We start from the raw sequence: 25749 nt of genomic DNA, 5'->3' as shown, positions 1-25749 counted from the left end.
AATAGAGGTATTCATACCATCCTTATTCGAACTCATGTATCTTTCCCCAACCGATTTGAAACGAAGCAATAATTATTTATGATATTTATAACGGGAGAAATAAAAAATTTATTCTTTAAATGATTTGGGTTTTTTGTAATACAGCTTGAGATGATAGTGATTTGAAATATTCTTTGTTTCATAATACTTTATTGATGAGAATGAGTTGATGGGTCGATCAAAAATTCTTAATTGCAAACAGTTCATAATTTGAAATGGCTACAAGTGTGTAAAATGAATGTTTTGTTTGACTTATTGCTTTTTGTTAGGAGTGCAATTTGAAAATAGCAGTGAAGTTGGAGTTTTTGCAAAATTGACAAGCAAGTATTGCATTACGCCTCAAGGAAATCCACAATTTTATTCCGTGTTTGAAGGAGAACTTTCTGACCATATCCCTGTTATTCAAGCCACTTTTGCAGGAACAAAAATTTTAGGGAGATTGTGCGTTGGTATGCTTTAGAAATGTTTAGTGTGTTAAAATTTTAATTGTTTTTTTGCTCTTTTGAAAAGGAAATGCAAAAGGATTACTTGTTCCTCACACAACAACTGATGCTGAGATAGCTCATTTGCGATCTTCTTTGCCTGATTCTGTTGTTGTGCAACGTCTTGAAGAAAAATTATCTGCTCTTGGAAATATCATTGCATGCAATGATCATGTAGCGCTTTTACATCCTGATGCAGATGCTGTGTGTTAATTTTGAATCAATAGATTGCTTTTTTTATTCTCAATTTTCTTATTATACATTTATTAGGCAACGGAAGAGGCTATCAAAGATGTGCTTGATGTTGACGTGTTTAGGCAATCCATTGCTGGGCATACACTTGTTGGTTCGTATTGTTATTTTACAAATCAAGGAGGTCTCGTTCATCCCATGGCCCCCATTAAAGAATTGGAAGAATTATCAAATCTTCTGGAAATTCCTCTTGTTGCTGGAACTCTTAACAGAGGATCTGATGTGATTGGTGCTGGAATGGTCGCAAATGATTGGAGTTGCTTTGTTGGATTGGAAACAACTTCAACTGAACTTTCCGTTATTGAACGAATCTTCAGACTGAATGAAGTTGCTCCACTTGCAATTGCAGCCGATCTTCGGAGAGAGATTGGCGAAGAAATGATTTGAAAAATAGAGATCTTGGGCAATGTTTTTTATTGATATTGGCTAAGATTTTTTCATTGGATCAGCAGTCATTTCACTTTTGAGCTTTTATTCAACAGCAACTCATTTCATCATGTGACATATTTTTTAATTTTATTATTTCAAAATTGTGAGTAAACAATTTAATTTTAAACAATTCTTGTCATTTTTTTGAGTTAAAAACTATTTGTTCATTTTCTGTTTTATTAACTAAATGTGGTTTGGATCATTTTTTGCTGTGAATAACTATTTATCAGTAAATAATAGCAAGCATGGTATGATAAAAAACTCATCTTAAATGAAAGATTTTTTTCAATATCATCTTTTTTTTCTTCAATTTTCAAGTCGGTTTTTGACACATTTAAACAAAAAGCAGCAAACCTTGGTCAAAAAATGCTTGTGAAGATGGGTCAAGCTGAGGAATTTAAAGAAACAGAAGAATTTACTAAATCAATAGATAATTTTAAAATGACAAGGATATGCGTTGATGATTTAGCCAAAAAAGGAAAAAAAATGTTAGAAATTTCTGCTGCTGCTTCTGAGGCAAGATTAGCATTTGTTTGGATTAACTTCTTGTATTCACTTATTTTCATTGATTAGTTCTTTATTATTTAATGTATTAAGTACAATTCTCTTTTGGAATTTGCTGGAAAAAGCCCAACTCTCGATCCTCGTGTGGTAAAATACGGTTTGTAACCTTGAATATAATTTTTTTCACGTGCATTTTTAATTTTTGATTATAGCCGAAGCTTTGAAAGCTTATGAAGAATATCAACGAGAATTTACGTTTGCTCAAACTTTTTTACTCAATTATGTTTCATATTGTTAATAAAAAAGTCAATCTCTCGCCCGTGTTGCAGTAGTCCCAGAAACGGATTTCTATGAAAAAGAAATCACTCAAACAAGGGTATTTTAACTTATATTTTTTAAATAATATTTTTTCTCTGTTATTAATTTATATCAACAGGAAAAGAAGAATGCATTATCATCTCTACGAACGTCAAGAGATGCAGCCGCACGTGAAAAGAATAAGGAACAACAACCTTTTAAGGCTGAAAAGGCAGCAGCTGAATATCAACGTTTGGATGATAAATATAAAGCTGACAGAGCTGCTCTTCTTGAAGCGGTTGATGGAGTTGAAAGAAAGAAAAATCATGATGTTTTGAAGCAAGTTTCCCTTGTTTTTGAGGAAATGGTATTTTTTCTGAATAATTTTTCTTTTCTTTTCTTTCTTTCTTTTTTTTTGTGTGTGTGTGTGTGTGCGTGTGTGTGTGTGTGTTGAAAGGAAATTGAATGGACCTGGAGTTTTTCATTCATTAATTTTTTGGGAATATTTATTAAACTGTCTTTTCTTTTTATTATTAATATTAATACTCAGTACAATATGCATGCGACTTCTTATTCTGACATGGCCACTCTAGAGCCAGAGGTGAAAACGACACTGAACCAACTAACAAGTGCTGAGGCGAAGTGGCCTGCAGCGCCCGCGGGGCATCCTTCGCCTGCTGCTCCTGGCGCTGTTCCCTGCTCAAGCGCAACTCCATCAGCCAATCCAGTGCCTGGTGTTGGTGCATACCGTGCCATGCCTGCTGCTTCTAACTCGCCTGTGTACTCTCCTGCTCGCCAGCCTGCGTCTGCTCCTCCTCATCCTCCACCTGCTCCTGCTGCTTCTCCTTCTGCATATGCTCGTTCTGCTAAATGCTAACATTATTTACTGAACAATACTGTTTTATATTATCTTGTAGCTTTGGGTGAAATTGCACAAATTGAAAAATGACTGTAATTTTTTTATTTTGAGAAGGTTATATTCAATTTATTCGAAGTTATTGCTTTCATTTGTCTGATTTGATTTTTAATTGTCTATCACATGAAATTGCTCAAAATATTTTTAAAATAAAATCGTTTTTAGAATAAAGTTTCAAGTTTTTCTTTTTCTTTTTCAAACTTTTTTTAAAAGAATGTTTTGCTTTATTTGAGGTTTTATTAGCACTTCTTAGATTCAACATAACAGACCAAAGTTCTTTTTTCTTTGATCATCCATTTTAATGAATGTTTCGTTGATAAAGATTTCACAATATGATTATTTTATTAAAACGTTGAAATAGAAATATTGCTTGAAGTTTTTCAATTATTATTTTGAACATATGGCTGATCCTTTTCGAAATCAAACTTTCGTTCGAGTTTTCATCATAATTTTTATCTCAATGGGATTTGTTTCAAATTTTGTTTTTGCAATAGCAATATCATAAACAATATGCGTTTATATTACACCTCATTTTTATTGATAATCCCATTGAGATTAATTTTTTTATCAAACCTCGAACGAAAGTGTAATTTCAAAGAAAAACAGACATATGTTAATTTGCGACTTTACCATTAAAAATCTGCTTTCTGAAGCGTATTGAGGCAAACCTCAAGTCAAAGCTTTCTTTTTGTAAAACAATTTACAAAGAATTATGATGATTTTTAATTAACATTTATTTCAGTAAAGTTAAAAAGAAAAAATATTTTTGTATTGACAAAAAGTCAAATAGGGATATTTCTGACTGTTAGACTTTCATAGACTGGCAGGAATTTGCAGTTATTAACATCAAAGAAACAAGGTTTAAAACATGAAAAAATCGTACAGATTATTTTCTACATCTGTCACACAGTCAAAATCGGACATTATCACATCGATTTTTGTACAACTTTTTGTGATAATATAAGTTTATGATAAAATGTTATGTCGCTTAACACAGAAGAAAATAAATATAAATTATTTTCAATTTTTCTTTAGTGTCAATTTTTGCATTTTTTATAATTTATCATTCATACACTTTTTACAATTGACACATTTCACAAATAAATTTTCAAAATTGAAAAAGATTAATTCAGATTGGGAGAAATATGGACTTTCAAGCTTTTTATGCACAAAGCAAGAAAAAATTGTTTCACTTATTTTATTATTAAACTAAGCCAGATTTCAAAATAAATATGATTTTCTTATATGCGAAAAGATACCAAAGATATAACAACAATAAGTTTTGTGATCTCGATTGTTTTTCAATAAATAAACCCATTTTTTTCAAATTATTTTGTCACAAAAAGTTTATCTGAGATGCATAATTTTTCAATGAAAATGCCTGAAGTCAAATATTCTATCCCAGATAAGAAAATTTTTTATCATCAAAAATTTTTGAAAATTTTTTCAAAATTCAAACTCATGTCAGTTTCTTTTCTTTCTGTGAATGATCTGAGAAATTTGTCAATTTCAATGTGAAAAATATTTTTTTATGTTTTTTTTTTGGTATTTGATTTTGTGTAACAGAGTGAATGGAATAAAATTGTATAATAATTAAACTCATTACATGCGCTCAGGAGACAAAAGTTATTTAGCAAAAAATAAAAGTGATAGGATAGTTCATGATCTTGTTTCATGAACAAAAAGACAGAAATTTATCTCATTTATTTGAAATGAAATGTTTTTAATAACATTTGTTGCATTTGAAACTGATAAAATTAAACATTTTCAATCTTCAAAATAAAAAAAGACCATGAATATCAGTTTTCATCATAGAAAACAGTTGTTTTAAATGAAAGAATAACATATTCTATAAATAAACATTTGCAATTATCAACAATTTTTTCAATATAATTTCCATGGTTTTGGCTTGAATTGAAATTCTGAAATAATTAGCTTCTTTTTCGATTTCGAATTATAGTTTTCCGATTTCGAATAATTATTGGTATAATGATAAAGAAAAATAGTCATTTTGAGGGAAAATTTTGAATGAAATAACGAGGAATGAATGAATGAATAAACAAGTTTACGAATAAACAAATTCATTAATTTGTAAATAGAAAGAAAAGTCAAATATCTTAATAAAAAAATGTTGTTTATGAATATAACTTTTTCACTTCGTGTGTATCTAACTCCTGACGGATGTGGACGAAAATTAAAATTTTATTATTTATGTTTTTTTCAAAAAAACGAATAAACTTAAAACGAAGATAGTTTTTGTGAGAGATAGGTCTTCTTTTTTGATTAAAAATTTCAAAATAAGCGTTAGACTTTGGAAACAGCAATTTTCTAAAATAATTTTCGGCATATGGGTATGATATGGGAGTTTTCAAAACTCCTTAAAATATATTTATTTGTTATTAATATGATTTTTAATCATCATAATTCATGTTTATAATCATCGGAAATCCATAATTATAATTTTCAAATTTTTTTTTGAAAAAGGTCAATTTCAAGTTGTTATGGGTTGTGATCAATATTGTAATATTGAAATGGCAATGCCGGATCTTCAGATAATTAAGCCTCATCAGCTGGATAATGTTTTCACACACGAAGACGTGGCGCGGAAGCGGTTTTATGAGAATGTTTTGAAAAACGAAGCGAAAATTTGCGTCCGCTGCAGAAGAAAAATGATTATTCTGAAAGTGGAAAAGTTTTACAGATATTGGTTCAGTTCGAAATGCAATAGAAAGAAATCTGCATATGATGAAACAGTTTTCTCTGGGAATAAATTAGGATTAGGGAAGGTTTTTAGAATCATTTTGTGGTATTGGGAAGGTGCAAATATAAAGTTCATTTTGAAAATGCTGGGAGTGGATAGGATAACTGTTGGATTTTGGTGCAGTGTCGTAAGAGTTTCATGCATGGAAATTTGGAATTTACATCAAAATCCAATAGGAGGAGAAGGAAAAGTGGTTGAAATTGACGAGGCTGTGTGGAGGAGAAGAAAATATAAGAGAGGAAGAAGAAAGGAACAAATATGGATATTTGGTGGAGTTGAGAGGTTGGAGGGAGGAGGAGCTGGTCCTCGTTTTGTGAAAGTTGTGCCTAACAGAAAGAGGGAAACTCTTCTTCCCATCATGTTTGAAACAATTCGAAGCCGGACAACAATCATGAGCGACAAGTGAAAAGCATTCTCCACTTTCTATCCTTTCAATCACACACATAAAAATGTTTGCCATAATAGAAATTTTATTGATCCTGTTTAGCGTACATTCACAAATACGATAGAGGGCTTATGGGGTGCATTGCGCTAATCATTCCCTCAGTATGGAGTGAGAAAATCATTGATTGCAAATCATTTAGCTATGTTTATGGTTAAAAATTTTTTGAAACATAAATTTCAAGATATTTCACCTACTATCGTTAAGTTTAAAGCTGTGGAAAAGCCAGCAGAAGATCTTGCGGAAGAGGAAGTTAAAAATGAAGATACCGAAATCCCTCAAATTGAAGATATTTTGGGAGATGAAGAAACTGAGGATGAATCGTCAGGGCTCGAGACAGAAGAAGAAAAAACTTCAGATTATGAACCATAATTGATTTTTTTTAATTTTTTTCAAATTTTTTATTTTTCATCCACACACATTTCCGATAATTATGAACATGAATAATGATGATTAGTGATCATATTAATTACAAATAAATATGTTTTAAGGAGTTTTGAAAACTCCCATATCTAACCCTTATACCTAATTTTCTTTTAATAAATATTATATGAATTTTGTTTTCTCGTCGTACAATTGTTTTAAAAAATTTTATAAATGCCATATAATAATGGGTGCAGGAATCCTTATTTTTAAAATTTCTCCGCATCCACATCCATGGAGAGGTGTTGTACCAGCGCAAAAGCTGCATTAAATATTGTAGTTATCTTGTTGCTTGTTGTTAACTGCAGAGATGGAGGAAGTTTTGTTTTTCAACAAAATCAACTAGAAAGGAATGCGGAGAATCAAAAAGTACAGATCAACTATTCAAATGAAAATACAAAGTTTAACAACAATTTTGGTATCTCTACAGCAAAAAATGAAGATGTAGCTTGTAATTACATATGCTATCTCGAAACAAGTATCTCTATCATCAACACCTCCTTGTGTGTGACCCATCTCAACCTCATCCCTCTCAGTGGCTGTCCACTCCTCACTGCCCAACACCACTCAGCTGCTGCAGTCTGCTCCTCCACTTGCCAAATCAACCCAGCAACAAAATCTCCACTATTTCTCTCTGTCCATGCCTCCCTCGCCCTCACAAACTTCTCCTTAACCACCCCTCAACCAGCCATATTCTCCTTCCCCCTCTTCTCCACCCCAAACAATCTCCTCTCAGTTGCCCACTCCCCAATCCCTGCCTCCTTCTCCATCTCCCACTCCTCCTTCTCCTCATTCATATCCCTCATCCTGCCCTTCCTTTTCTCTCCTTCTTCCCTCTCTTCCCCTTCCCATTCACCTTCTCCATCTCTATCCCTTTCCCCTTCTCCTTCATCTTCCTCATCTCCATCTCCATCATCTTCTTTTTCTTCCCCTTACCCTTCCCATTCCATTTCCTCTTCCTCTTCCCCTCTCCATAACCATCACCAATCCCATCCCCACTTCCAAATCCACCTCAATCTCCATCTCTCAAACACCCTCTTCTCCAACATCTCATCTCCCCAATCCCATCCATCTCTTCCATCCCTTCCCTCACACTCGCTCAATCCTTTCACCTCAACCACCTCAACCTCTTCCACCTCCATTTTCACCAACGCCAACGTCAAAACAATCCCCTCCTTCTTCCTTCAGTCATCCCTCTCCATCCACTCAACCATCTTTATCCACACCCACAATCCCATCGATGGTGCCATCTTCCCTTCCCTCAACAGTCCATCAACTTCTCTCTCTGCCTTGAATGCCTCTTTCCTCCATCAAACACGCCCTTCTCCAAATGCTGCTGTCGTGGATGTGGGAACGGAATTTCAAAGAATGAAACCTGGTAGATTGGATTCATTTGATGAGAACAGCCATAAATTTGAATGGTGCGAATGGAATGATTCAAATGGAGGAAGTGATAATGGAGGTGCACTTAATGTTAATTGCACAAATGCGAATCTCACAATTGCATCTTGCTCATTCAACAAATGCTCAACCAGCGATCATGGCGGAGCAATATTTTGCAAATATTTACAAAATGTCAATATCTCAAAATCCAGTATCTCAAATAGCTCCGCATTTCATGAAGGAGGCGCATACGTCGGATGGCCACGATCAAATTCTGTTTGGACATTCTCCGAAAACAGAATGGAAGGTTGTTCAATAGCAGATTGGTGTGGAACTGGATGGTACATCAGATTAGAAAACGCAACATCAACTTTCCAATTCCTGTTTTCCGAATGCAAATGCATCTCCAATTATGGTAGCAATTCCGCTGGATCTTTGACATTTTATTATCTTCCCAATAATAAATCAAATCAGTTTTCAATCAATGATTGCCAATTCATAAATAACAAATTGACTGCCTCAACCAATTATGGAGGCGCTGCCATTTATTTTCATTCTTCTTATACATGGATGAATGAAATAAAACTTATCTCATTTTGTTTCTTCAATAACAACTCCGCTTCAAATGGAAGAGGAAACGATGTATTCTTTGGTGGAACTAGTATTACCAAAGCACCTTTCCAGCAATGCGGATCAACGACCCTCACAAAAAGAGTTTGGAACAATAATACAGCAGATAACGAGACTGTCAACAGCTGGCTTCCCATCATCAACCAGGACAAAATCGTTGCAAATGGTGGAAGTGATGTCGATGCCTGTGGGAAAACACAGCAAAGCCCATGTGCCACAGTGGAGTATGCCCTCGGATGCGTTGCTCCCTTCAGCGATGCCTCCCTCTCTCTTCTCGTCTCCACTTTCACTCCCGCAAAGACTCTCACATTTCGTGCTCCAAATACAAAAATCACTGGAAATGGCACAACTGCCACCACTATCGCCTCCAGTGGCATTCCCCAACCATCAAACTCACATTCACAGTCATCACAATCATCATCATCATTTTCTTCATCAGATCCATCTGCCTTGTCTGCCCTCTTCCAACAGACACAGGGCTCTCTCACAGTCTCTGCCCTCGCCATCGCTCACAACTCCACAAATCCCATCACCCCCATCCTCTTCCACCTCTCCCAAAACTCCCCTTCCCTCAGCCTCAACACAACCACCATCACCGGAACAACATCCATTACAATAAAAACTCCCCTCTTCTTCCTCACTGCTGGCTCCCTCGCCCTCAACCACACAGCAATCACCCAACTCTCCCTCAACAGCCGAAGCATCTTCCACCTCACCTCCCTCACAAACCCCCTCACCCTCAACTCCTCCAGCATCACCCACATCACCTCCACAGCCACCCCCACCAGCTGTGTCCTCTCCTCTGCCACCTCCCCTGCCCTCTCCCTCTCCCTCGCCAACTGCACCATCACAAACATCAACTCAGAACAGTTGAACCAACAGACTCCCACCAATGGCGGGTGCATCTCATTCGCCTCATCTGCCCCTGCCAACACATTTTCTGTGAACAACACCACCTTCTCCACCTGCTCTGTGAGCGAGGATACAAGTTCTGGAGGAAGAGGCGGTGCTCTCATGATCGAGTACAAGGATAATTCAGAAGTGTCAGAATCCTCCTTTTCCATAACCAATATCGTGTTTTCAGCCAACAAGGCGAGTGTCGGAAGAGATATGTATTTTGTGTGTGAATCATTTGTCGCTTCTGTGAAAGAGCCCTTGTTCGCCTTCATGAGAAGCATCCCTCAGAAAGACAACTCCGTATTTGGGAGCGATAGAACAGAAGCATTCGGTGATTGGGATGTCGATTTATTCATTTTTATTGAAGGATATACAGCTGACAAGATGTTTGTCGATGGAATATCTGGTGTCGAAAAGGTGTATTGTGGGATGGAAAAGGCTCCATGTTTGAACGTTAATTGTGGAATGGAGCGTTTAAAGAAAACACCGAATATTAAAGAAGAGATTATCGTAATCTCAAATTCGTTTTTAACTGGGTGTGTTGATGTGGGAGGAATGTGTGTAAAGGCAAAAGAGGAAGCTGTTGTGCAGATCGAATGCCAAACAGAATTGAGTAGATCTGAAGAAGAATGTGTTCTGAAATCATCATCACTGACAGAAATGGAGTTCATTGGGATTGTTGTTCCATCAAGTTTTAGCAGAACAATCACGTCTGTGATCGAATCTAGCAGTACAAATGGTGAGCTGCACATGAAAAACTGTGCAATTAATTTTATTGGAGGGAAGCGAAACACGATAAGATTTTCTTTGATCAAATCAACTGGGAAGATGGTTGGATTGAACTTTGTCACTATTTCAGAAGTGAAATCATCAGTCGAGCTGTTTTCACTTTCACCTTCATCCAGAACTGTGAATGAAGGAGAGAGTGAAGAAGAATACAAAGTGAAACTGTTGAATTGCTCAATAGAAGGGTGCATCTTTGAGCGTTCATTTGGAGAATCTCCATTGGAAATATCTTCTTCTGTTTTGTTTGAAAGTGGCAACTTTTCACAGATTGAAAACACAGGCAGTGGAGAAGGGGGAGTTGCAAAAGTGACATTGAAAGAGAATGAAAAATTGGTAATTAAATCGACACATGCATCATCTTGCTCGCTTTCATCAAAAAATGGAAAAGGAGGATTCTTGTATTTGGATTGCCAAAATTGCTTAAATGAAACACCATTTCTTTTTGATGCTGGCGTAACATTTGAGAATAACAATGCAGCCATTGGAAAGAATGTGTTCATTTTGGCAAAGGATTTTAATTCTTCTGTGACAAATACTTCATTCAAGTTTGATTATTCCTCAATGATAAATGATAAAACTCTTTTTGTTGGAAGTGATAACTATCATTCAAACAAGGATTTATTCATGTTCCTCGTTCCATTCAGCTCAACTGAAATATTTATTTCATCGACTGGATTTGATGTTGCACGTTGTGGAAGTGAAGAAGAGCCATGCAAAACGATGTGGAAAGGGATGGAAAACATGAGAGATGGAGATGCTATGAAAACAATTCAGATTGAAGGATCAACAATCATTCGAGATTCTTTCAATGTTTCCAATTATCAGATCAAAAAGAGTGTAAAGATGGGAGAAGAAAATGTAAAAGCAAAATTGAAATTTGAAAAGGCAGTTGAAAACAAATTGGAATATTTCATGGAAAATTATTTTCATCTTGAATTGACAAATATCCAACTCAAACTGACATCTGAATTTGACAACTCAGCAAAATCGATTATTTCAAACAAAGATGGAGATTTGGTGATAAGTGAATGTTCATTCCATTCAGAGGCAGGAACGAACAATAGATTTGAATGTGTATTTGTGGATGCAATTGGAGGAACTGTGGAAGTGATTGATTTGTCAATGGAATCATGCAATGTTGGAAACAGTATTTTTGTCATTCATGATTCTGGAATAACTTGTCATTTGGTGAATGTTCGAGTGGAATCGTTAAATGAAAGCGGAGGATGTATTTTATCAATCAAGAAATCTGAACAAGGATTGAAGACAAATGAAGGAGATGAAGAATGTGTAAATATTGAGATTAACAAATCATCATTTTCAGGAATAAAGAGATGTGACAATGGAGCAAGCATTTTGGAATCAAAGAGTGAGAAAAAGATTTGTTTGGTTGTGAATGAGAGCAACATCACAGAAGACAAAGCAGAATCAAGTGAAAAAGGAGGTGCGATATTCTTCACATTGGGTGCATCAGGATCGATGAAGATGGTTGACTCAACAATCAGCCGTTGCAGCTGCGCCAATGGGAAAGGAGGAGGGGTGTATCTGGCAACAAAGGAAAGAGGGTTTCTTGATTTCACATTTGTGGGAATGAAATTCAGTTCAAACACAGCAAGAGTCGGGAATGATATTTTCATTGAATGTTTCAACGTCACATCTCAGATCAATGAAAGCCAATTTCAATTTGATCTTCGAGAAGGCAACTTCACTCAATTCAATGCAATATATGGAATTGATAGGTGCGAACACAAAGAAGATACAGATCTGATTGAATTTGTTACGATCCATCAGAGCGACACAATCATTGTAAGCAGTGTGAATGGATCGGATGAGAGGCAATGTGGAACAAACATTCTTCCATGTGATTCGATTGATCATGGACTGATGCATTTGACTTCAGATTTCATGAGCGTGATGATTGTTGTTGAAGAGAGTGTGATTGGGGAAGAGATAGAACTGGAGGAGATGAGTTTGAGTTCGAAGAACAGAGAAAATTGTAAAGTTGAAGTGAAATCTAGTATTGAAAAAACAAAGGAGGCATTGATAATAACAACAGGAACAGTCTCATTGCTGAGAGTGAACTTTGTATTTGATCCAAATTTCATCTCTTCACATGAATCACTGATATCACCAGAGGGAGGAATTTTTGAAATTGTGAATTGTTCATATTCTTCAAAATCATCAACGAAAGGAAGAAATTTTGCTTTTACAAACATTCCATTTCACGTTATTCAAATGGCAAAAGGAGAACTACAACTTGATAGATGCAAGGTGACAAATCTCATTCTTCATGAATCAGCATTATATCTTTCATCTTCTCTTTCGTCAGTAATTGTTTCATTAACGATTTGCAATTCAACAATTTCGAAATCTCTATTGGATATATATGAATGCGGACAATTAACAATCAAGGATTTCAATACAGAAAATATCTCAGTTGAAGGAAATGAAAAATCATTGATATCATGCTTTTCAATGAAAAAGACAATGCAATTGACAAATTGCACAATAGGGAAAATAAGTTCAAAGACCATAAAAGGGAAATTGATGAATGTAGAGGATTGCACCGATATGAAAATGGACAATTGCATATTTGATGGGAATTCAAAGGAAAAAAATGAACAGGATTTGAATGAGGAAGAGATGTGCAGATGGGATGGATCTCTTGTGGATGTTGTGAAGAGTTCTGTGATGATGAAAGATTCAACAATCTCAAATTCACCAGATGGTGGAATAACAATGAGAGGAGGAAGCGTTAAAATTGAAGCAGGGAATTTCTCAAGCAATAATCCATCAATTGAAGGATATCCATCATTGAGAAGAAATATCATCTGCTCAGATTCAGGAGCATTGAATGTGCTGAGTTTGAAAGGAGGAGATGGATTGGAGAGAAATACATCGCTTTGGATGTTGAATGAAGGGTGCAGCTTTGAAGGAATTGCTTCAGAGAGAGATTCATCATTCTTCATTCCAGCATTGGAGAGTGTGGAAGCAAAAGAAGAGGCAGACAGAATGAAACTGACAATAAAAGGATTGCTTCTTATTCCGTGCAATCTTTCATTAGCAGTTGTAAAGAGAAAAGGAGAAGAGAAAGAGATTGAAAAACATGATTTTGATTCAAATGGATTTCTGTCAGAAAGAGAAGTTGAAGGAAGTGTTGCAAAGGATCTCATCAGTGGTTGTGGAGACGAAATTGAAGTGAGTGTGTGCATTCTGTTTGGGAGATCAGAATCTCCAGCATCTACTCAATCATTCATTCTGAAGAACAGGAGCGAAGGTCAGTCAAGTGGAAATGAAAGAATTGTTGAAGGTGGGAATGGCACGAAATTCACTTGGATCATTATTGTTGTTTCTTGCATTATATTTGTTGTGCTACTATTGATCATTGTTGTTGTGACGATTCGATGGAGGAAGCAAAAGAGACGGACAGAAGAATTGGAGGTGATTGTGGAAGACAATATCAGAAAAGATCCGAAGGCGATAGAGATGGTGACGATGGAGATGTCTCCTGAGGAACAGTGGAGAAGGGCTGAGAGGGAGGCTGAGAAGAAGAATGAGGAGAGGATAAAGAAGAGGGTGTTTGAGAAAAGCTTGGGACACTCAGAGTCATCAGAGCATTTATTGAGTGAAAGTGGATCGACTGAATACATCCTGGGCAGAGACTCAGACAAGATTCCTGAATGGATGCTGGAGAAGGTCGATGAGGAAGAAGATGATATATCGAGGAAGAGAACACTTTCTCCATCCATTTCATCCACTTCAACAACTGATTCAGATTCAACATTTGTTCGAGGGGAGGATCTTTGCCCAACCACCTCATCAATTTCAAATTTGGTTGATGCAATGGCCTGTTCACCTCCTCATGAGAAGCTGATTGTGGATCTGAGGGATTCTTTGTTCATGCTGCTCCATGGAAGGAATAAGACAAAGGAGATGGCGATTGGTACTCTTCAGGAGAGGGAGCAAACAGCTGCTCAGATCCTGTTCTGGGTGGCTAATCTTTCGCTCCATTCATTTGATGAAATGGAAAATCCACTCCAATCATTGGCCAATCTGAGTCCCCACATTATTCTTTTCTCCGAGCGCATGGTCATCTGTATTGTCATGCATTCTGACTTATTGTCCGATGATAGTTCAGATTCATCATCCATATCATCATCAACTGTTGTCACATCTGCAAGTGATGATGATGAGGACTCTCTTCCCTCATCCGCCTTTGAGAATGATGATTATTACAAAAAAGAGTGTTTGAGGTGGAAGGCACCTGAGCTTTTGATCAATAAGAAGATGAGAGCAACAAAGGAATCAGTTGTGTTCTCGATCGGGATGATGTTGTGGGAGTGCTTGACTCTTCAGGTCCCGTTTGGAGAGTATGATGGAGAGGGAGCAGGGCAGAAGATTGTGAATGGAGAAAGACCTGCATCGGAGCAATTACAAGCAAATTCATATTTTGAAACCATCAAGAATTGCATTTCTTCATCAGCAGAAGACCGTCCGTCCCTCACGCAGCTGAAGCGGGAGTTCATAAAGCGCTTTCCAGCGGAGATGGTGATTCTGACGATGTCAGATGCCATTGAATTGGAAGAGTCCTCTGAAGAAAAGGAAATGAAAAAAAGTGGATGTGAGAAAAGTGATGAAAGCGGGAAAAATACGAATGAGGATGCCGCACAATGAAAAAGTTAATTCCACACAAAAGGAAACATTCTGATGAATGAATGAAGAATATTGAAAGCTTTAATGCGTTTTTCCCAGTCTTTTTTGTTTTTTTGAAAGTTTCTTCTCTTTTTTATTTTTTTTTTATTTTTGTTATAAATGTTGAATCTTTTTGAAATTTCAGTTTAAATTCTATTTTTGTTAAATGGGATTTTGTTTGAAATTGTTTGAGTTTTGTGATTAAATCATGTGAATATTAGCTGCTATATATATTCTTGATTTCATCTTTTGCAATCTGTTTTGTTTCACATCTTTTGAGAGTGACACTCATAATTGAGATGTCTTTTTGTTTTTGTTGATGTTGTAACTCCAACACTTTTTATCTTCACCAACATATATATGTAATTCCACACACTTTCGTTCACAATTTATGATTATTCTTTTTTGCGTTTTAACAGAAGAATGTTTATTAATGAGTTTATTTTCATTTGGATTCGAAAGATTATTGCGTTGAATTGATTTTGATTTTGTTACAAAATTCATTTATTTTCAAATTCTTTCAGTGAAAACAATAAGTTTATTCGATTAATAATTTCTTCTTAAATCTTAAATAAAATGTTTTGTTGTTGTAATTGTATATCTCTTATTTGAAACGCCATTACCAATCCTTTGGTATTTAACTTGAATAATAAAGAAACAACACCATTTTTTAATTGGATTTGTCCCATCTATTTTGTATTCAATCTTTCGTTTCAGTTTTGAGTTTTTTTTTCAATGTTAATTTTGAAAATTCAATTTTTTTCAACAGACTGACTAAAAATTGCAATAATTTATTCGAAGTTCTATTTTTCATTATATCAAAAAATCAAAATATCGATGCAAAGAAGAAAGCGCAATTCTTTTATGGATTAGTTGTTTGTGAAAAAAAATGATTTCATAAATTCCATCCTTTATTGATTTCTTTCTTCAAAAAATAAACAATTCACACAAGAATAAAAACATGTTTTTTCAATGTTCAATCCACGCTGTTTAACAGAATAATCGATTTCATTGATTTTTAAAGAAATATAGGTGAGAAGGCAGATTACGACCAGAAAAAACTCGATTCATATGTTTATATTTATTTATGTTATAACCAATGAATGCAATTATGATATTTCAGTAGTGGTTTTCGAACTGTAGTGATTCAAAACTGAGAAAACCGATCTTTCAAATCCAACAGGATTTTTTATTTTTGAAAAATTCTCCACATAAAATAAAAAAACTCTGATCAGTTGATCAAATAATAAGTTTTCGTTAAACATAACTCTAATAAACACATTGACATTTAGAAAATCATTATTTCAACAAAAACCTAAGAGAAATAATCTCTCTTATTTATCTTTGGGGTTTGATTGTATATTTTTTTCCACGACTGCTTTTTAACCAGCGATAATTTTTCACTTTTTGATAGTGTATTTTTCCTATTTGTAAATTTTGACATCCGTAAATTTGTTCTTTCAAGGTCAATAGTTCTTCTTTAACACAATTTTTATCCCGGTCGCTATGTCCCGTCTAACCGAAATTTATTGGGGTCAACTTTTTAATGGGACTTTTTTCTTTATTGGCACTTTTTTTGTTTTTGCATGCCAATCATTCAAAAAAGCTAGATGGGCCTCAACACTCGGATGAGTGTGTTTATAAAATAAATACATTAAATTACCAATTTGTTTTTTAAATTTTGTTTATTTTTCGTGGAGATACAGCAATTTTATATTTATTTTGAAGTGACTTTTTTCAGCCGAAGAAGCATTTCACAAAATTTTGAAATCCATTTTTAAAAACTACTAGCATTTTCCTTTTTATATTCAAAATCTTAAGTTTAACAACTTGTTTTTTCTTTGTTTTTTTCACATTTCAATTTTTTATCAGCATGCGAATACAATTTTGAAAATTTCTTTGTTATAAAAATGAAATGTTAAAAATAAAAATATGACATGAAAAATGCACACTTTAATAAAGAATTGTGAAAAAGTTTGATCTCAGACCATTCAATGTTTTTATTTTGATGAGTTTGATATAAATAGATAATTTTTTTGTTCAAACTTTTTCACAATTCTTTATTAAAGTGTGCATTTTTCATGTCATATTTTTATTTTTAACATTTCATTTTTATAACAAAGAAATTTTCAAAATTGTATTCGCATGCTGATAAAAAATTGAAATGTGAAAAAAACAAAGAAAAAACAAGTTGTTAAACTTAAGATTTTGAATATAAAAAGGAAAATGCTAGTAGTTTTTAAAAATGGATTTCAAAATTTTGTGAAATGCTTCTTCGGCTGAAAAAAGTCACTTCAAAATAAATATAAAATTGCTGTATCTCCACGAAAAATAAACAAAATTTAAAAAACAAATTGGTAATTTAATGTATTTATTTTATAAACACACTCATCCGAGTGTTGAGGCCCATCTAGCTTTTTTGAATGATTGGCATGCAAAAACAAAAAAAGTGCCAATAAAGAAAAAAGTCCCATTAAAAAGTTGACTCTATTAGGTGTTTGAAATAGTGACTAACAAAGAAAATAAATATTCAATTCAAAATAATACTTGAATAATAATAACAAATTACCTTCTATCTTGTAACCAATTAGCCGCAAGGGGAAATATAAAAAAATCAAAAAATATTACCCATCATAATCATGAGAAAGTATTCTTCAATTTCGAAATTATTATGGCATTTTTCTTTTTTTTTTTTATTGACCTTCTAAAAAGATGGGGTTTTGCATATGTTATTTTTTACTGACTTTGCTGGAATGCGAAATAGGAGAAGAATTTTTCTTTACAATTTTCCATACATCAAATAGTTTGACAAATTTGTTTGAAGAATAAATAAAATTTTTAATATCATGATTTTTATAAAAAGTATTTGGACGAATAAGAGAGAAAAAACATGAGAAAAGATTTGATGCTACAATTGCAGATTATGAGGATTTTATTCATCAGGCTAAAGAACGAACAAAGGCTGGAAACTATGTTCTCGCTTTTGACAGCGGAAATTTCATTCGTGTATGTGAAATCAATTTGTATATCAAACACATTTATTAATAAAATAAAATAACATTATAGGGATCCGGATTAAGCGATGCAACAGAGGAAATAGGAAAATTTATGCAAGAAATAATTCCATTTTTTTCTATTGATGGATTGATGTGTGGAGAAAATGAATTGGGAAGTGAATCATTTGTTAATTTTCTTCGAAAGGAGCGTATATCAAGTCGAAATATTATTACTGGAAACATTATGGATGTTGAAGATTGGATTCCGCTTACAAATGCATTTTTAAAGATTCCTCTTGAAAATTTTGGATCAATTGGTGTTTTATCTTTCCTTTCTAATAAAACAACACTTGGAACATCATCATTATCAATCATATCTCCAATAAATGCTTTGAATGGTCCAGACGTTAGATATATAATGACTTCTGAAGATGTTAAACTTGTGGTTGTTGAAGTGAATATGGGGACTACAGGCACCGAAGTAGAAGTTGTACGAAGTTTTTTGAGAGGAATGAACCCATATATGCCTCTTGTAATTTTCTGTGGTGGAACGTATCGAGAGGAAGCATGCGTGAATCAGGATAATATGACAATCACAATCTCTAGCGGATTTAGTAATTATGAAATAGGTGTTGTTCAAGTCAAGCTTGTTAAAACAATCATTTCGGAAGGAAAACACAACACAAACAGCTCTGAAAAATCAGCGATATACACTTCAAACAAATACTCATTCTCATCACAGAAGCACTTTGGCAACACGGAAGATGAGCCTGCAACATTCGACAAATTAGCTCAATTTAACATATCATTTCTTCCAACGACGGTATCAGTTTTGCAGGACTTTATTAATAAACTTGATCCTTCAAAGCCTCTTCAGTCATGGGAAACAGAGAATGGCAGCGCAATTCGCACGGCAATGGAAAAGAAAGTTGAAGAGTTGAAACTTAACAAAATTATTGGATGCAACAAGAGGCTGCTATTGGCGAATGAATCCGGAACCAACTCTAATTCAAAATTCAATTCAAAAAGTATTAATTCACACACCTCTTTCGAAACTGACACAGATTTTCACTTTCATTTTTTCAAACGCTACCGATTAACATTGCCAATGAGCTATCCACACAATTCATCACTTACAAACATCTTTTATGCTTTTACTTCTACCATCATAAATCTTCTCAACTCTATCATTTCTTTCTTTTTATACATCACTTCATATCTTGCACATTCACCACGCACATCACCAACTTTTTCTGCAGTCAATTATTCGCCTTCACTTTCAAAGAGAAATAGCATTCAGCAGTGGATGGTCGATGAGGTGCTTCCGGCTCAACAGCACCTGCTGGATTCAAAGACTCGCCTGAACGTCAGCAACACCGCAGTGTATGCTTTGAAGCGCGGGTCAATCACTTATCATCTGTTTGAAGGCGAAATCGACATGGATGATGTTTACATGATCGATCCAGGTAATACGAGGATCTGCTCAATCACCAACATCACAAACACAGTTTTCAGACAGTTGCTTGAGTCGAATCCTATTCGGAGTTTGAAGAACAAGAGCAGCAGTACTAAGACAAGCAGATACGCTGAATTACTGCCAGAACAAAGTGAGATTCCGAGTAAGGTGCCAAACCCTGAAGATGACTCGTGCAATTTAATATGGTCAACCACAGTTCCGAATACCTCCTCATACAAATACGTGTCCCCAACAATTTATTCTTCAGAGCATGCTGCAAAAGGAGAAGATTCTTCTTTGTTTTATTCAGAAAATCACATTCCACCTGATTCGCACACAGCAACATCTTCTCATTCACTCACTTTTGATGAATCAAATTCAACATCGATGACATCTTCTTCAGGATACAGCACATACGAAATAGAGAAAGGATTTGTTCTGTCTGACTTTCAATTAACTGAAGACAACTCATTTGACCTGATCTCGTTCTCAACTGAATGTGCAGCATTCAAATCTGCTCTGGATGAGATTACGCCGAACCACTACAAGATAACCTCGTCTTCTGCCACTTCACTCACACTCATCACAAAGTTCATCCAAACACACATGAAATGCCCGCAGCCGATTAACAGAACAAAAGCGTATGCTCTTATCGCAGCAGCAGGAGCCTTTGTCTTCCTGTGCTTTGCGGCCATTGGAACTGTCCATTGTGTGCTGGCAATGAAGAGAAGGAAAAGAACATTTGCCTTCAAAAAACTGATTGAAATGGACAATAAAGAAAGAGAGAAGAAACCCGATAAAAGGAAAAAATGAAAACAATTCTTTTGATATCAATTAGAATGACTGAGGAAACAGAATAACATGCAAATTGTTGTGTATTTATAATTGTGCGCGCTATGCTTCTGCTTTCGTTTTGTCTTTTGCGTTTAGAATAATAATATGTAAAATTCAGTTTCTTTTTTCTTTTTTCTTTTTCCCTTTTTCCTTTTTTGAGATTATTCTCACAGCTTTCAATCTATTTTCCGTACACATATTTTCATTTGGATTTTTTTTTAAGAATAAATCGAAGAGTTTCAACATGAATGCTTATTACAAAAACCAAAGTTATTCAACTAACAACAACTAAAATAAATAAAAAGCAAAAAATTTGACAAGGAAAATACCAATAAACAAAACATGTGAATGAGCCCTAAAGATTTTTTAGGTTTGACACACTCATCAGCAGTTCCTTCAACAAACCACTTTGATAACTCTTAAAAAAAAAAAAAGAAATCAAACTAAACAAAACTGAATTAAATATATTGCAAATAAATACTTTTTTTGCGAAAAAATAAAATAAATCAAAATAATTTTGAAAAAAATACTTTTCACATTAGAACTGCAATCGCTCCATATTTGCCATCGTTCTGACGACGCTCTGCTTCACCCGCCTGTGCTGCGGGGTTGGGCGAGAGCGAACAGGGTGTTCAGGAAAGAGATCAGCCACATCTGCCACTTGGGTCTTTGGAAAATGCCGTTTGAGGGAAGAAGCAGAAGATGACGCTGAAGCAGCAGAAAAAGAAGAAAAAGATGATGATGATGATGATGAAGAAAAAGAAGAAGTATAAGCAGATTCAGATGCTGAAAACAAAGAAGAGAAACGAGAGCGAATTGGTTCTGAACTTTTGCGGTGGCGAGGTGGCTTTGACTGAGCTGGATTTGGAGTGGAATCAGTTCTGGGAGTGGATGACAGAAAAGATAGAATTGAGGAGGAGGAGGAGGAGGAAGAAGAAGAGGAAGAAGAGGAAGAGGAAGGTTCAGCAATTCTTGTTGTGTTTATTTGATGATTGGGAGATGAACTTTCCAAATTAGCATACAAATTGTGGAGTTTGCGTGTTTGTGAAGTGGAATGCTTGGAATGCAATTGTTGTGGAATAGATTCAGAACGAGGAAGAGGAGGAAAATGGGAATATGAATGGGAGGAAGAAAATAAAGTGGAAGAAGATACCGAAGAAGAAGAAGAAGATAACGACGATGGTGATTCTTTGGAGAAAGAAGATGAATAAACAGAATTACGTGCAACATTTGGTGATGAATCAACATTTTCCCTGCGAAAAGACATTGAAGTTGTACTTGCTTTTGCAGTACAAGCAGACGAATCAGAACGTGCTATCAAAAACTTAGTTGAAGAAGGACGTGCAAATTGAGAAGTGAATGCTGGTAGCGACTCTGAAGAAGGTGGCAGGTATTTGTCAATGGCAGGCTGATATTCGCTCTGTGGAAGATTATTTCATCAAGAAGCAAAAATAAACATATGAAAAAAAAAAAAAGAGAGAGAGAGAGAGAGAGAGAGAGAGAGAGAGAAAGAGAGAAAGAGAGAGAGAGAGAAAGAGAGAGAGTGAAAGAGAGAAAGAGAGAGAGAGAGAGAGAGAGAGAGAGTGAAAGAGAGAAAGAGAGAAAGAGAGAAAGAGAGAAAGAGAGAAAGAGAGAAAGAGAGAAAGAGAGAGAATTTATACTTCACTAACAACAATTAACAATCCCACACATTCAGAATCCAAGGATGTTGCAGCGCCTCTTCCGCAGTGAGTCTTTCACGAGGATCCCACTTCAAACAAGACGACACAAACGACAGCAAAAGCGGGTCACTACAACCAATTTCATCAGCAAGGCTGAGGCTGCCAACAACTGGAAGAGCAGACTGAGTGCTAAGATTGCTGTTTAATATTCCAGGAGACAGAGAAGGCGCAAGAGAAGAAGAATCTTTATCTGTTTTTTCTGTTCTTGTGACATCTGCACTTGGTTCATATGCAGATGATGGTGATGAAGATGAGTTGAAGTGTGAAACAGGAACAAACGAAGAAGAAGAAGAAGAAGAAGAAGAAGAAGAAGAAGAAGAAGAAGAAGAAGAAGAAGAAGAAGAAGAAGAAGAAGAAGAAGAAGAAGAAGAAGAAGAAGAAGAAGAAGAAGAAGAAGAAGAAGAAGAAGAAGAAGAAGAAGAAGAAGAAGAAGAGTGACCAGCAATACGTGCGCTTGCAGGTGTTGGCGAGAAAAGAGATTGCTGTTCTTGTGCTAACACATCCTCTTGAACACCACTGCTTTCTTCACAACAGCCACTCTGCTCTGCCTCTCTGCTCCCCTCAAGCACCATCCCGCGCGGCGTCCCGTCTTCGTTGAAGAACTGCCGCCTCTTCTTGCTCTTTGCGACCATCTCACCGGGTGGAAGGCCGAGCAGCTGCATCTGCTTTCGCAGCAGGTCCTTCTCGTTCACACTCGCAAACAGCGGCTTCCCTTGCACACACTCTGCGACGACGCATCCCAGCGACCACATGTCGATTTCAATCCCATACCCAAGACCTAAGATTACTTCTGGCGCACGGTAGAATCTGGACTGAATGTAACTGTAGAATTTCTCCGAGACAAAGCAAGCAGATCCAAAGTCTATGGTTTTTATTTCTATTACTTTATTTTTCAGATAGGTTGCGAGCCTCTTATTTGAAGAAAAAGGTAATTTAAAAGAACACAAAAGCAAATTTTCTGGCTTTATGTCACAATGTATAATATTGTGTCGATGTATATATCTTAAAGAAACAAGAATCTGCAAAGCAACTGAATGAATTGATGGTAATGAAAGAGTTAAAGGACGCATATAATTAAAAAGCTGCCGAAGATTGACCGACAACAATTCAAACACCAAACATAAATGATTCCTGAAATTAAAAAACTCCTTCAATTTAACGGTGTGTGTTGAGTCATTTGGATCATCGTCACGCATTATTTCAAGCACTTTTGTCTCAATAAGTCCTTGTTTCCTAAAGCGTTCTTTATTTCTCAATATCTTAAGGGCGAATATTTCATGCATTTTATGGTCAAATACTTTTACGCATTGCCCAAATGAACCCTTCCCAAGCACATCAATGACTTCAAATCGATATGCAATATGATCGTTCAAATACATCATCAAATCACCAGATTCATCATCGTATCCATGATTCATTGCGGGATTAATATTTCCTTGTATTTTTTTACGTGCATTTTGGCCGTAATAATATATTATTGGATAATCAATAATCTCGATTTTTTCATAATCAGATAAAAAATATCCAATTGTATCTAATTTAAAAGAAGTATTTTTCATGAACTCATATGCCAAGAAATCATGACTTTTGCGACATAATACAAAATAAAAGATTCAGATTTTGAAGTTTTTATTTTATGGTATACATATACGAAATTTCATTTTTATCGAAAAGATTTAGTCATTAAAGAAAATTAAAATAGAAGCGTAAAAGAATTAAGATGTCAAACGAAGATCAGAAACAGTTTTTCACATTCAGAGATGAAAGATTTTTCACAAAATGGAAAATATTCAATTGTGGAATAAATATATTTTATGTTTTTTGAAATTTTACATTCTTGTCAAAATATCAATTGCTTATTAATTCTTTCTTTTGAATTCCATAGATTTTCAGATACTTTAATGTGATTTGAAAAAAAAGAAAGCAAAGCAAAGCAAAAATAAAATCAAACAAAGAAATCAAATAAGTTATAACACATGAATGCTTTCAAAAAAATAAAAACTACTCAAATTTCAGATCTAAAATGCAACAGTTATCTTAAAAGTGTAGTCAAAATTTCTGAAATGGTGCTCATGAATATAAATTGGATAATAATTCCAAATGTTCTTGAATGTTTTGACTTGTTCATCACCATTAATTTGATGTGGATCTAAAAGATCCTCAATTCCTTCTTCTTCAAATGCATCATATATACGATGCATTTGCAACCTTTTTTTCAATACTTTCTTCAGCTCATCTTCATCTCGAATGTGCTCCATTGATTCTCTTAAGCATGTACGTGCTTCTTTAAAAAAAGCAAGTACAGTTTCAAGAATTTTTGAATTAAAATATTTTTCATAACTAAAATTTAGGAGAAATTCGACTAGTTTGCGCGCAAAAATCCAGGATACTCCTGATTCACTCACATAGCACATAATGTCTTTGCAACGAGGATTTATTAATGAAAATACGATTTTTTGCGACAAATAACTTGCTGATTTCGGTGAAAACGACTTACTACGAGATGGTGGATGCGCTAGCCATTCCTCAACATTCTCTTCAAATTCCGCATAACTCTTTGAAGACGATAATTGAAGAGGAACTATTCCCTTTGAAGGGTTAAACTCAAGTCCAGAAATGCGAACAACCGCCTTTAAAATATGCTTTGAGCGCAAAATTACAGGAAAATCCACCAACCAATCTAAACACAAATAATAGATTACACATAAAAGGCGATATAGAGCTACAGCATCTTTGCACTTTTCGTTATCAGTTAATTTTCTCAAATCGTCGGTTGTACAAACCAGATCGTCCGACTCCTCATCGTGATTCTTCTGTTCCGCATCGACAGTAATAGATGATATATTAGAATGAAATCTTAAAAGAAGATTTGGGATAAATTTTTTCAATTTTTTCTCTCCAAATGGAACGAAAGCTTCAGATCGGTTTGTGCCACTTGATAAATAAGTGAGATACAACGATGTCGCGACAAATAGACGACTTTCAGCAGAGTCAGATACAGTAGGTTCAAAGTAATCAAAAACATCGTGTAAGAGTAATTTTAATTGTTGACTATAAGTTGTAATTTCAACTGCATTGAACGATAAAAGTGAACACAAGCATGATAAATACATCTCGAGGGATTTCAAGTGAAGCTCATATTTTCTATTCTTAGTAAAAGTATCCCATTCCTGTTGTAAACAGTTCACTATATATTTCATCACCAATGAAAATGTCATTGGATCATACAAATCTCTTCCAAGTAATCCAATACAAACAGCTGCTTTCTGTTTTTGCTCTTCAGAAACGCCTGTCTTTTTCTTTATGATATTTTCACACATGCTGAACATTCCGCTTTTTTGAAATGATCGAAAAGGTTCTTCAGATTCCATATATGGATAATTTGTACCAAATTTTTGTCCAAATTGAATCAGAAAATCAAGCAATTCATCTTTTATTTCCGCTCTTGCAAATTTATGTTTAAAACATTCGAGCAATTTGCGAAAAAATGATATGTCTCCCATCTCCAATAATTTGATTTTTGAAAGATCTTCGATGAATGTTGAAAGTGACTTCACTTTTGAAATTGCGGAATCAATACGATTAGCAGTTATCTCTTTCTTTATTGTGGCGATTTCCTCGTATAAAATGTTCAATTCAGACAATTCTTCCAATCTCTCCATAAAAAAACGAAAAAGTACAACCATATTGAATTATTTTCAATAATGTTCCGTTTCCAGAAACTAAAATTTCAACATATATTTTTCAAACTTCTTCACAATAATTATTTTTTTTATTTTTCTGTTTCTTTTTTTATCGATCACTGTACA

General features: G+C 34.9%; 8 protein-coding genes across 8 annotated transcripts; 5 read left to right on the top strand and 3 right to left on the bottom strand.

The window, feature by feature from the left end:
- Positions 1-254: 254 nt before the first annotated feature.
- Positions 255-1332, top strand: MONOS_5326 (Translation initiation factor 6; the record flags this gene model as incomplete). The annotated part of the gene is made up of 4 exons (XM_067875463.1): positions 255-264; positions 309-488; positions 550-725; positions 792-1332. The coding sequence occupies 4 exons, from the start codon at positions 255-257 to the stop codon at positions 1158-1160; spliced, it is 735 nt and encodes a 244-aa protein (XP_067728445.1). The 3' UTR covers positions 1161-1332.
- A 115-nt stretch (positions 1333-1447) lies between these two features.
- Positions 1448-3445, top strand: MONOS_5325 (uncharacterized protein; the record flags this gene model as incomplete). Its single annotated transcript, XM_067875462.1, has 7 exons — positions 1448-1450; positions 1521-1733; positions 1800-1863; positions 1919-1961; positions 2013-2082; positions 2143-2370; positions 2554-3445. 7 exons carry the CDS (start codon positions 1448-1450, stop codon positions 2878-2880), a joined length of 948 nt encoding a protein of 315 aa, XP_067728444.1. The 3' UTR covers positions 2881-3445.
- A 2317-nt stretch (positions 3446-5762) lies between these two features.
- Positions 5763-6494, top strand: MONOS_5324 (uncharacterized protein; the record flags this gene model as incomplete). Its single annotated transcript, XM_067875461.1, has 3 exons — positions 5763-6040; positions 6190-6268; positions 6330-6494. 3 exons carry the CDS (start codon positions 5763-5765, stop codon positions 6492-6494), a joined length of 522 nt encoding a protein of 173 aa, XP_067728443.1.
- Positions 6495-7225: 731 nt separating this feature from the next.
- On the bottom strand, positions 7226-7626 carry MONOS_17493 (uncharacterized protein; the record flags this gene model as incomplete). Its single annotated transcript, XM_067870418.1, has 2 exons — positions 7226-7476; positions 7578-7626. 2 exons carry the CDS (start codon positions 7624-7626, stop codon positions 7226-7228), a joined length of 300 nt encoding a protein of 99 aa, XP_067728442.1.
- An 872-nt stretch (positions 7627-8498) lies between these two features.
- MONOS_5323 (uncharacterized protein) lies at positions 8499-14915 on the top strand (the record flags this gene model as incomplete). The annotated part of the gene is made up of 1 exon (XM_067875460.1): positions 8499-14915. One exon carries the CDS (start codon positions 8499-8501, stop codon positions 14913-14915), a length of 6417 nt encoding a protein of 2138 aa, XP_067728441.1.
- A 2695-nt stretch (positions 14916-17610) lies between these two features.
- MONOS_5322 (uncharacterized protein) lies at positions 17611-20731 on the top strand. The gene is made up of 3 exons (XM_067875459.1): positions 17611-17736; positions 17797-17939; positions 18000-20731. The coding sequence occupies exons 1-3, from the start codon at positions 17646-17648 to the stop codon at positions 20196-20198; spliced, it is 2433 nt and encodes an 810-aa protein (XP_067728440.1). The 5' UTR covers positions 17611-17645; the 3' UTR covers positions 20199-20731.
- On the bottom strand, positions 20583-23358 carry MONOS_5321 (putative Protein kinase domain containing protein; the record flags this gene model as incomplete). Its single annotated transcript, XM_067875458.1, has 2 exons — positions 20583-21639; positions 21910-23358. The coding sequence occupies 2 exons, from the start codon at positions 23356-23358 to the stop codon at positions 20758-20760; spliced, it is 2331 nt and encodes a 776-aa protein (XP_067728439.1). The 3' UTR covers positions 20583-20757.
- A 445-nt stretch (positions 23359-23803) lies between these two features.
- On the bottom strand, positions 23804-25618 carry MONOS_18615 (uncharacterized protein). The gene has a single exon (XM_067871650.1). The coding sequence runs from the start codon at positions 25600-25602 to the stop codon at positions 23959-23961; it is 1644 nt and encodes a 547-aa protein (XP_067728438.1). The 5' UTR covers positions 25603-25618; the 3' UTR covers positions 23804-23958.
- Between the last annotated feature and the right edge of the window lie 131 nt (positions 25619-25749).

The sequence above is a fragment of the Monocercomonoides exilis genome, assembly GCF_001643675.1.
Source record: "Monocercomonoides exilis strain PA203 chromosome Unknown scaffold19-1596985, whole genome shotgun sequence".
NCBI lineage: Eukaryota > Preaxostyla > Oxymonadida > Polymastigidae > Monocercomonoides > Monocercomonoides exilis.
This window is presented reverse-complemented; position numbering and strand designations above follow the sequence as displayed.

Bases quoted from the DNA above. Each gene is read 5' to 3' on its own strand.
- MONOS_5322 (XM_067875459.1), top strand. From the start codon at position 17,646: ATGGGGTTTTGCATATGTTATTTTTTACTGACTTTGCTGGAATGCGAA. The intron at 17,737-17,796 runs GTTTGACAAATT...TTTTATAAAAAG, and splicing joins AATTTTCCATACATCAAATA to TATTTGGACGAATAAGAGAG. The intron at 17,940-17,999 runs GTATGTGAAATC...ATAACATTATAG, and splicing joins ACAGCGGAAATTTCATTCGT to GGATCCGGATTAAGCGATGC.
- MONOS_18615 (XM_067871650.1), bottom strand. From the start codon at position 25,602: ATGGAGAGATTGGAAGAATTGTCTGAATTGAACATTTTATACGAGGAA.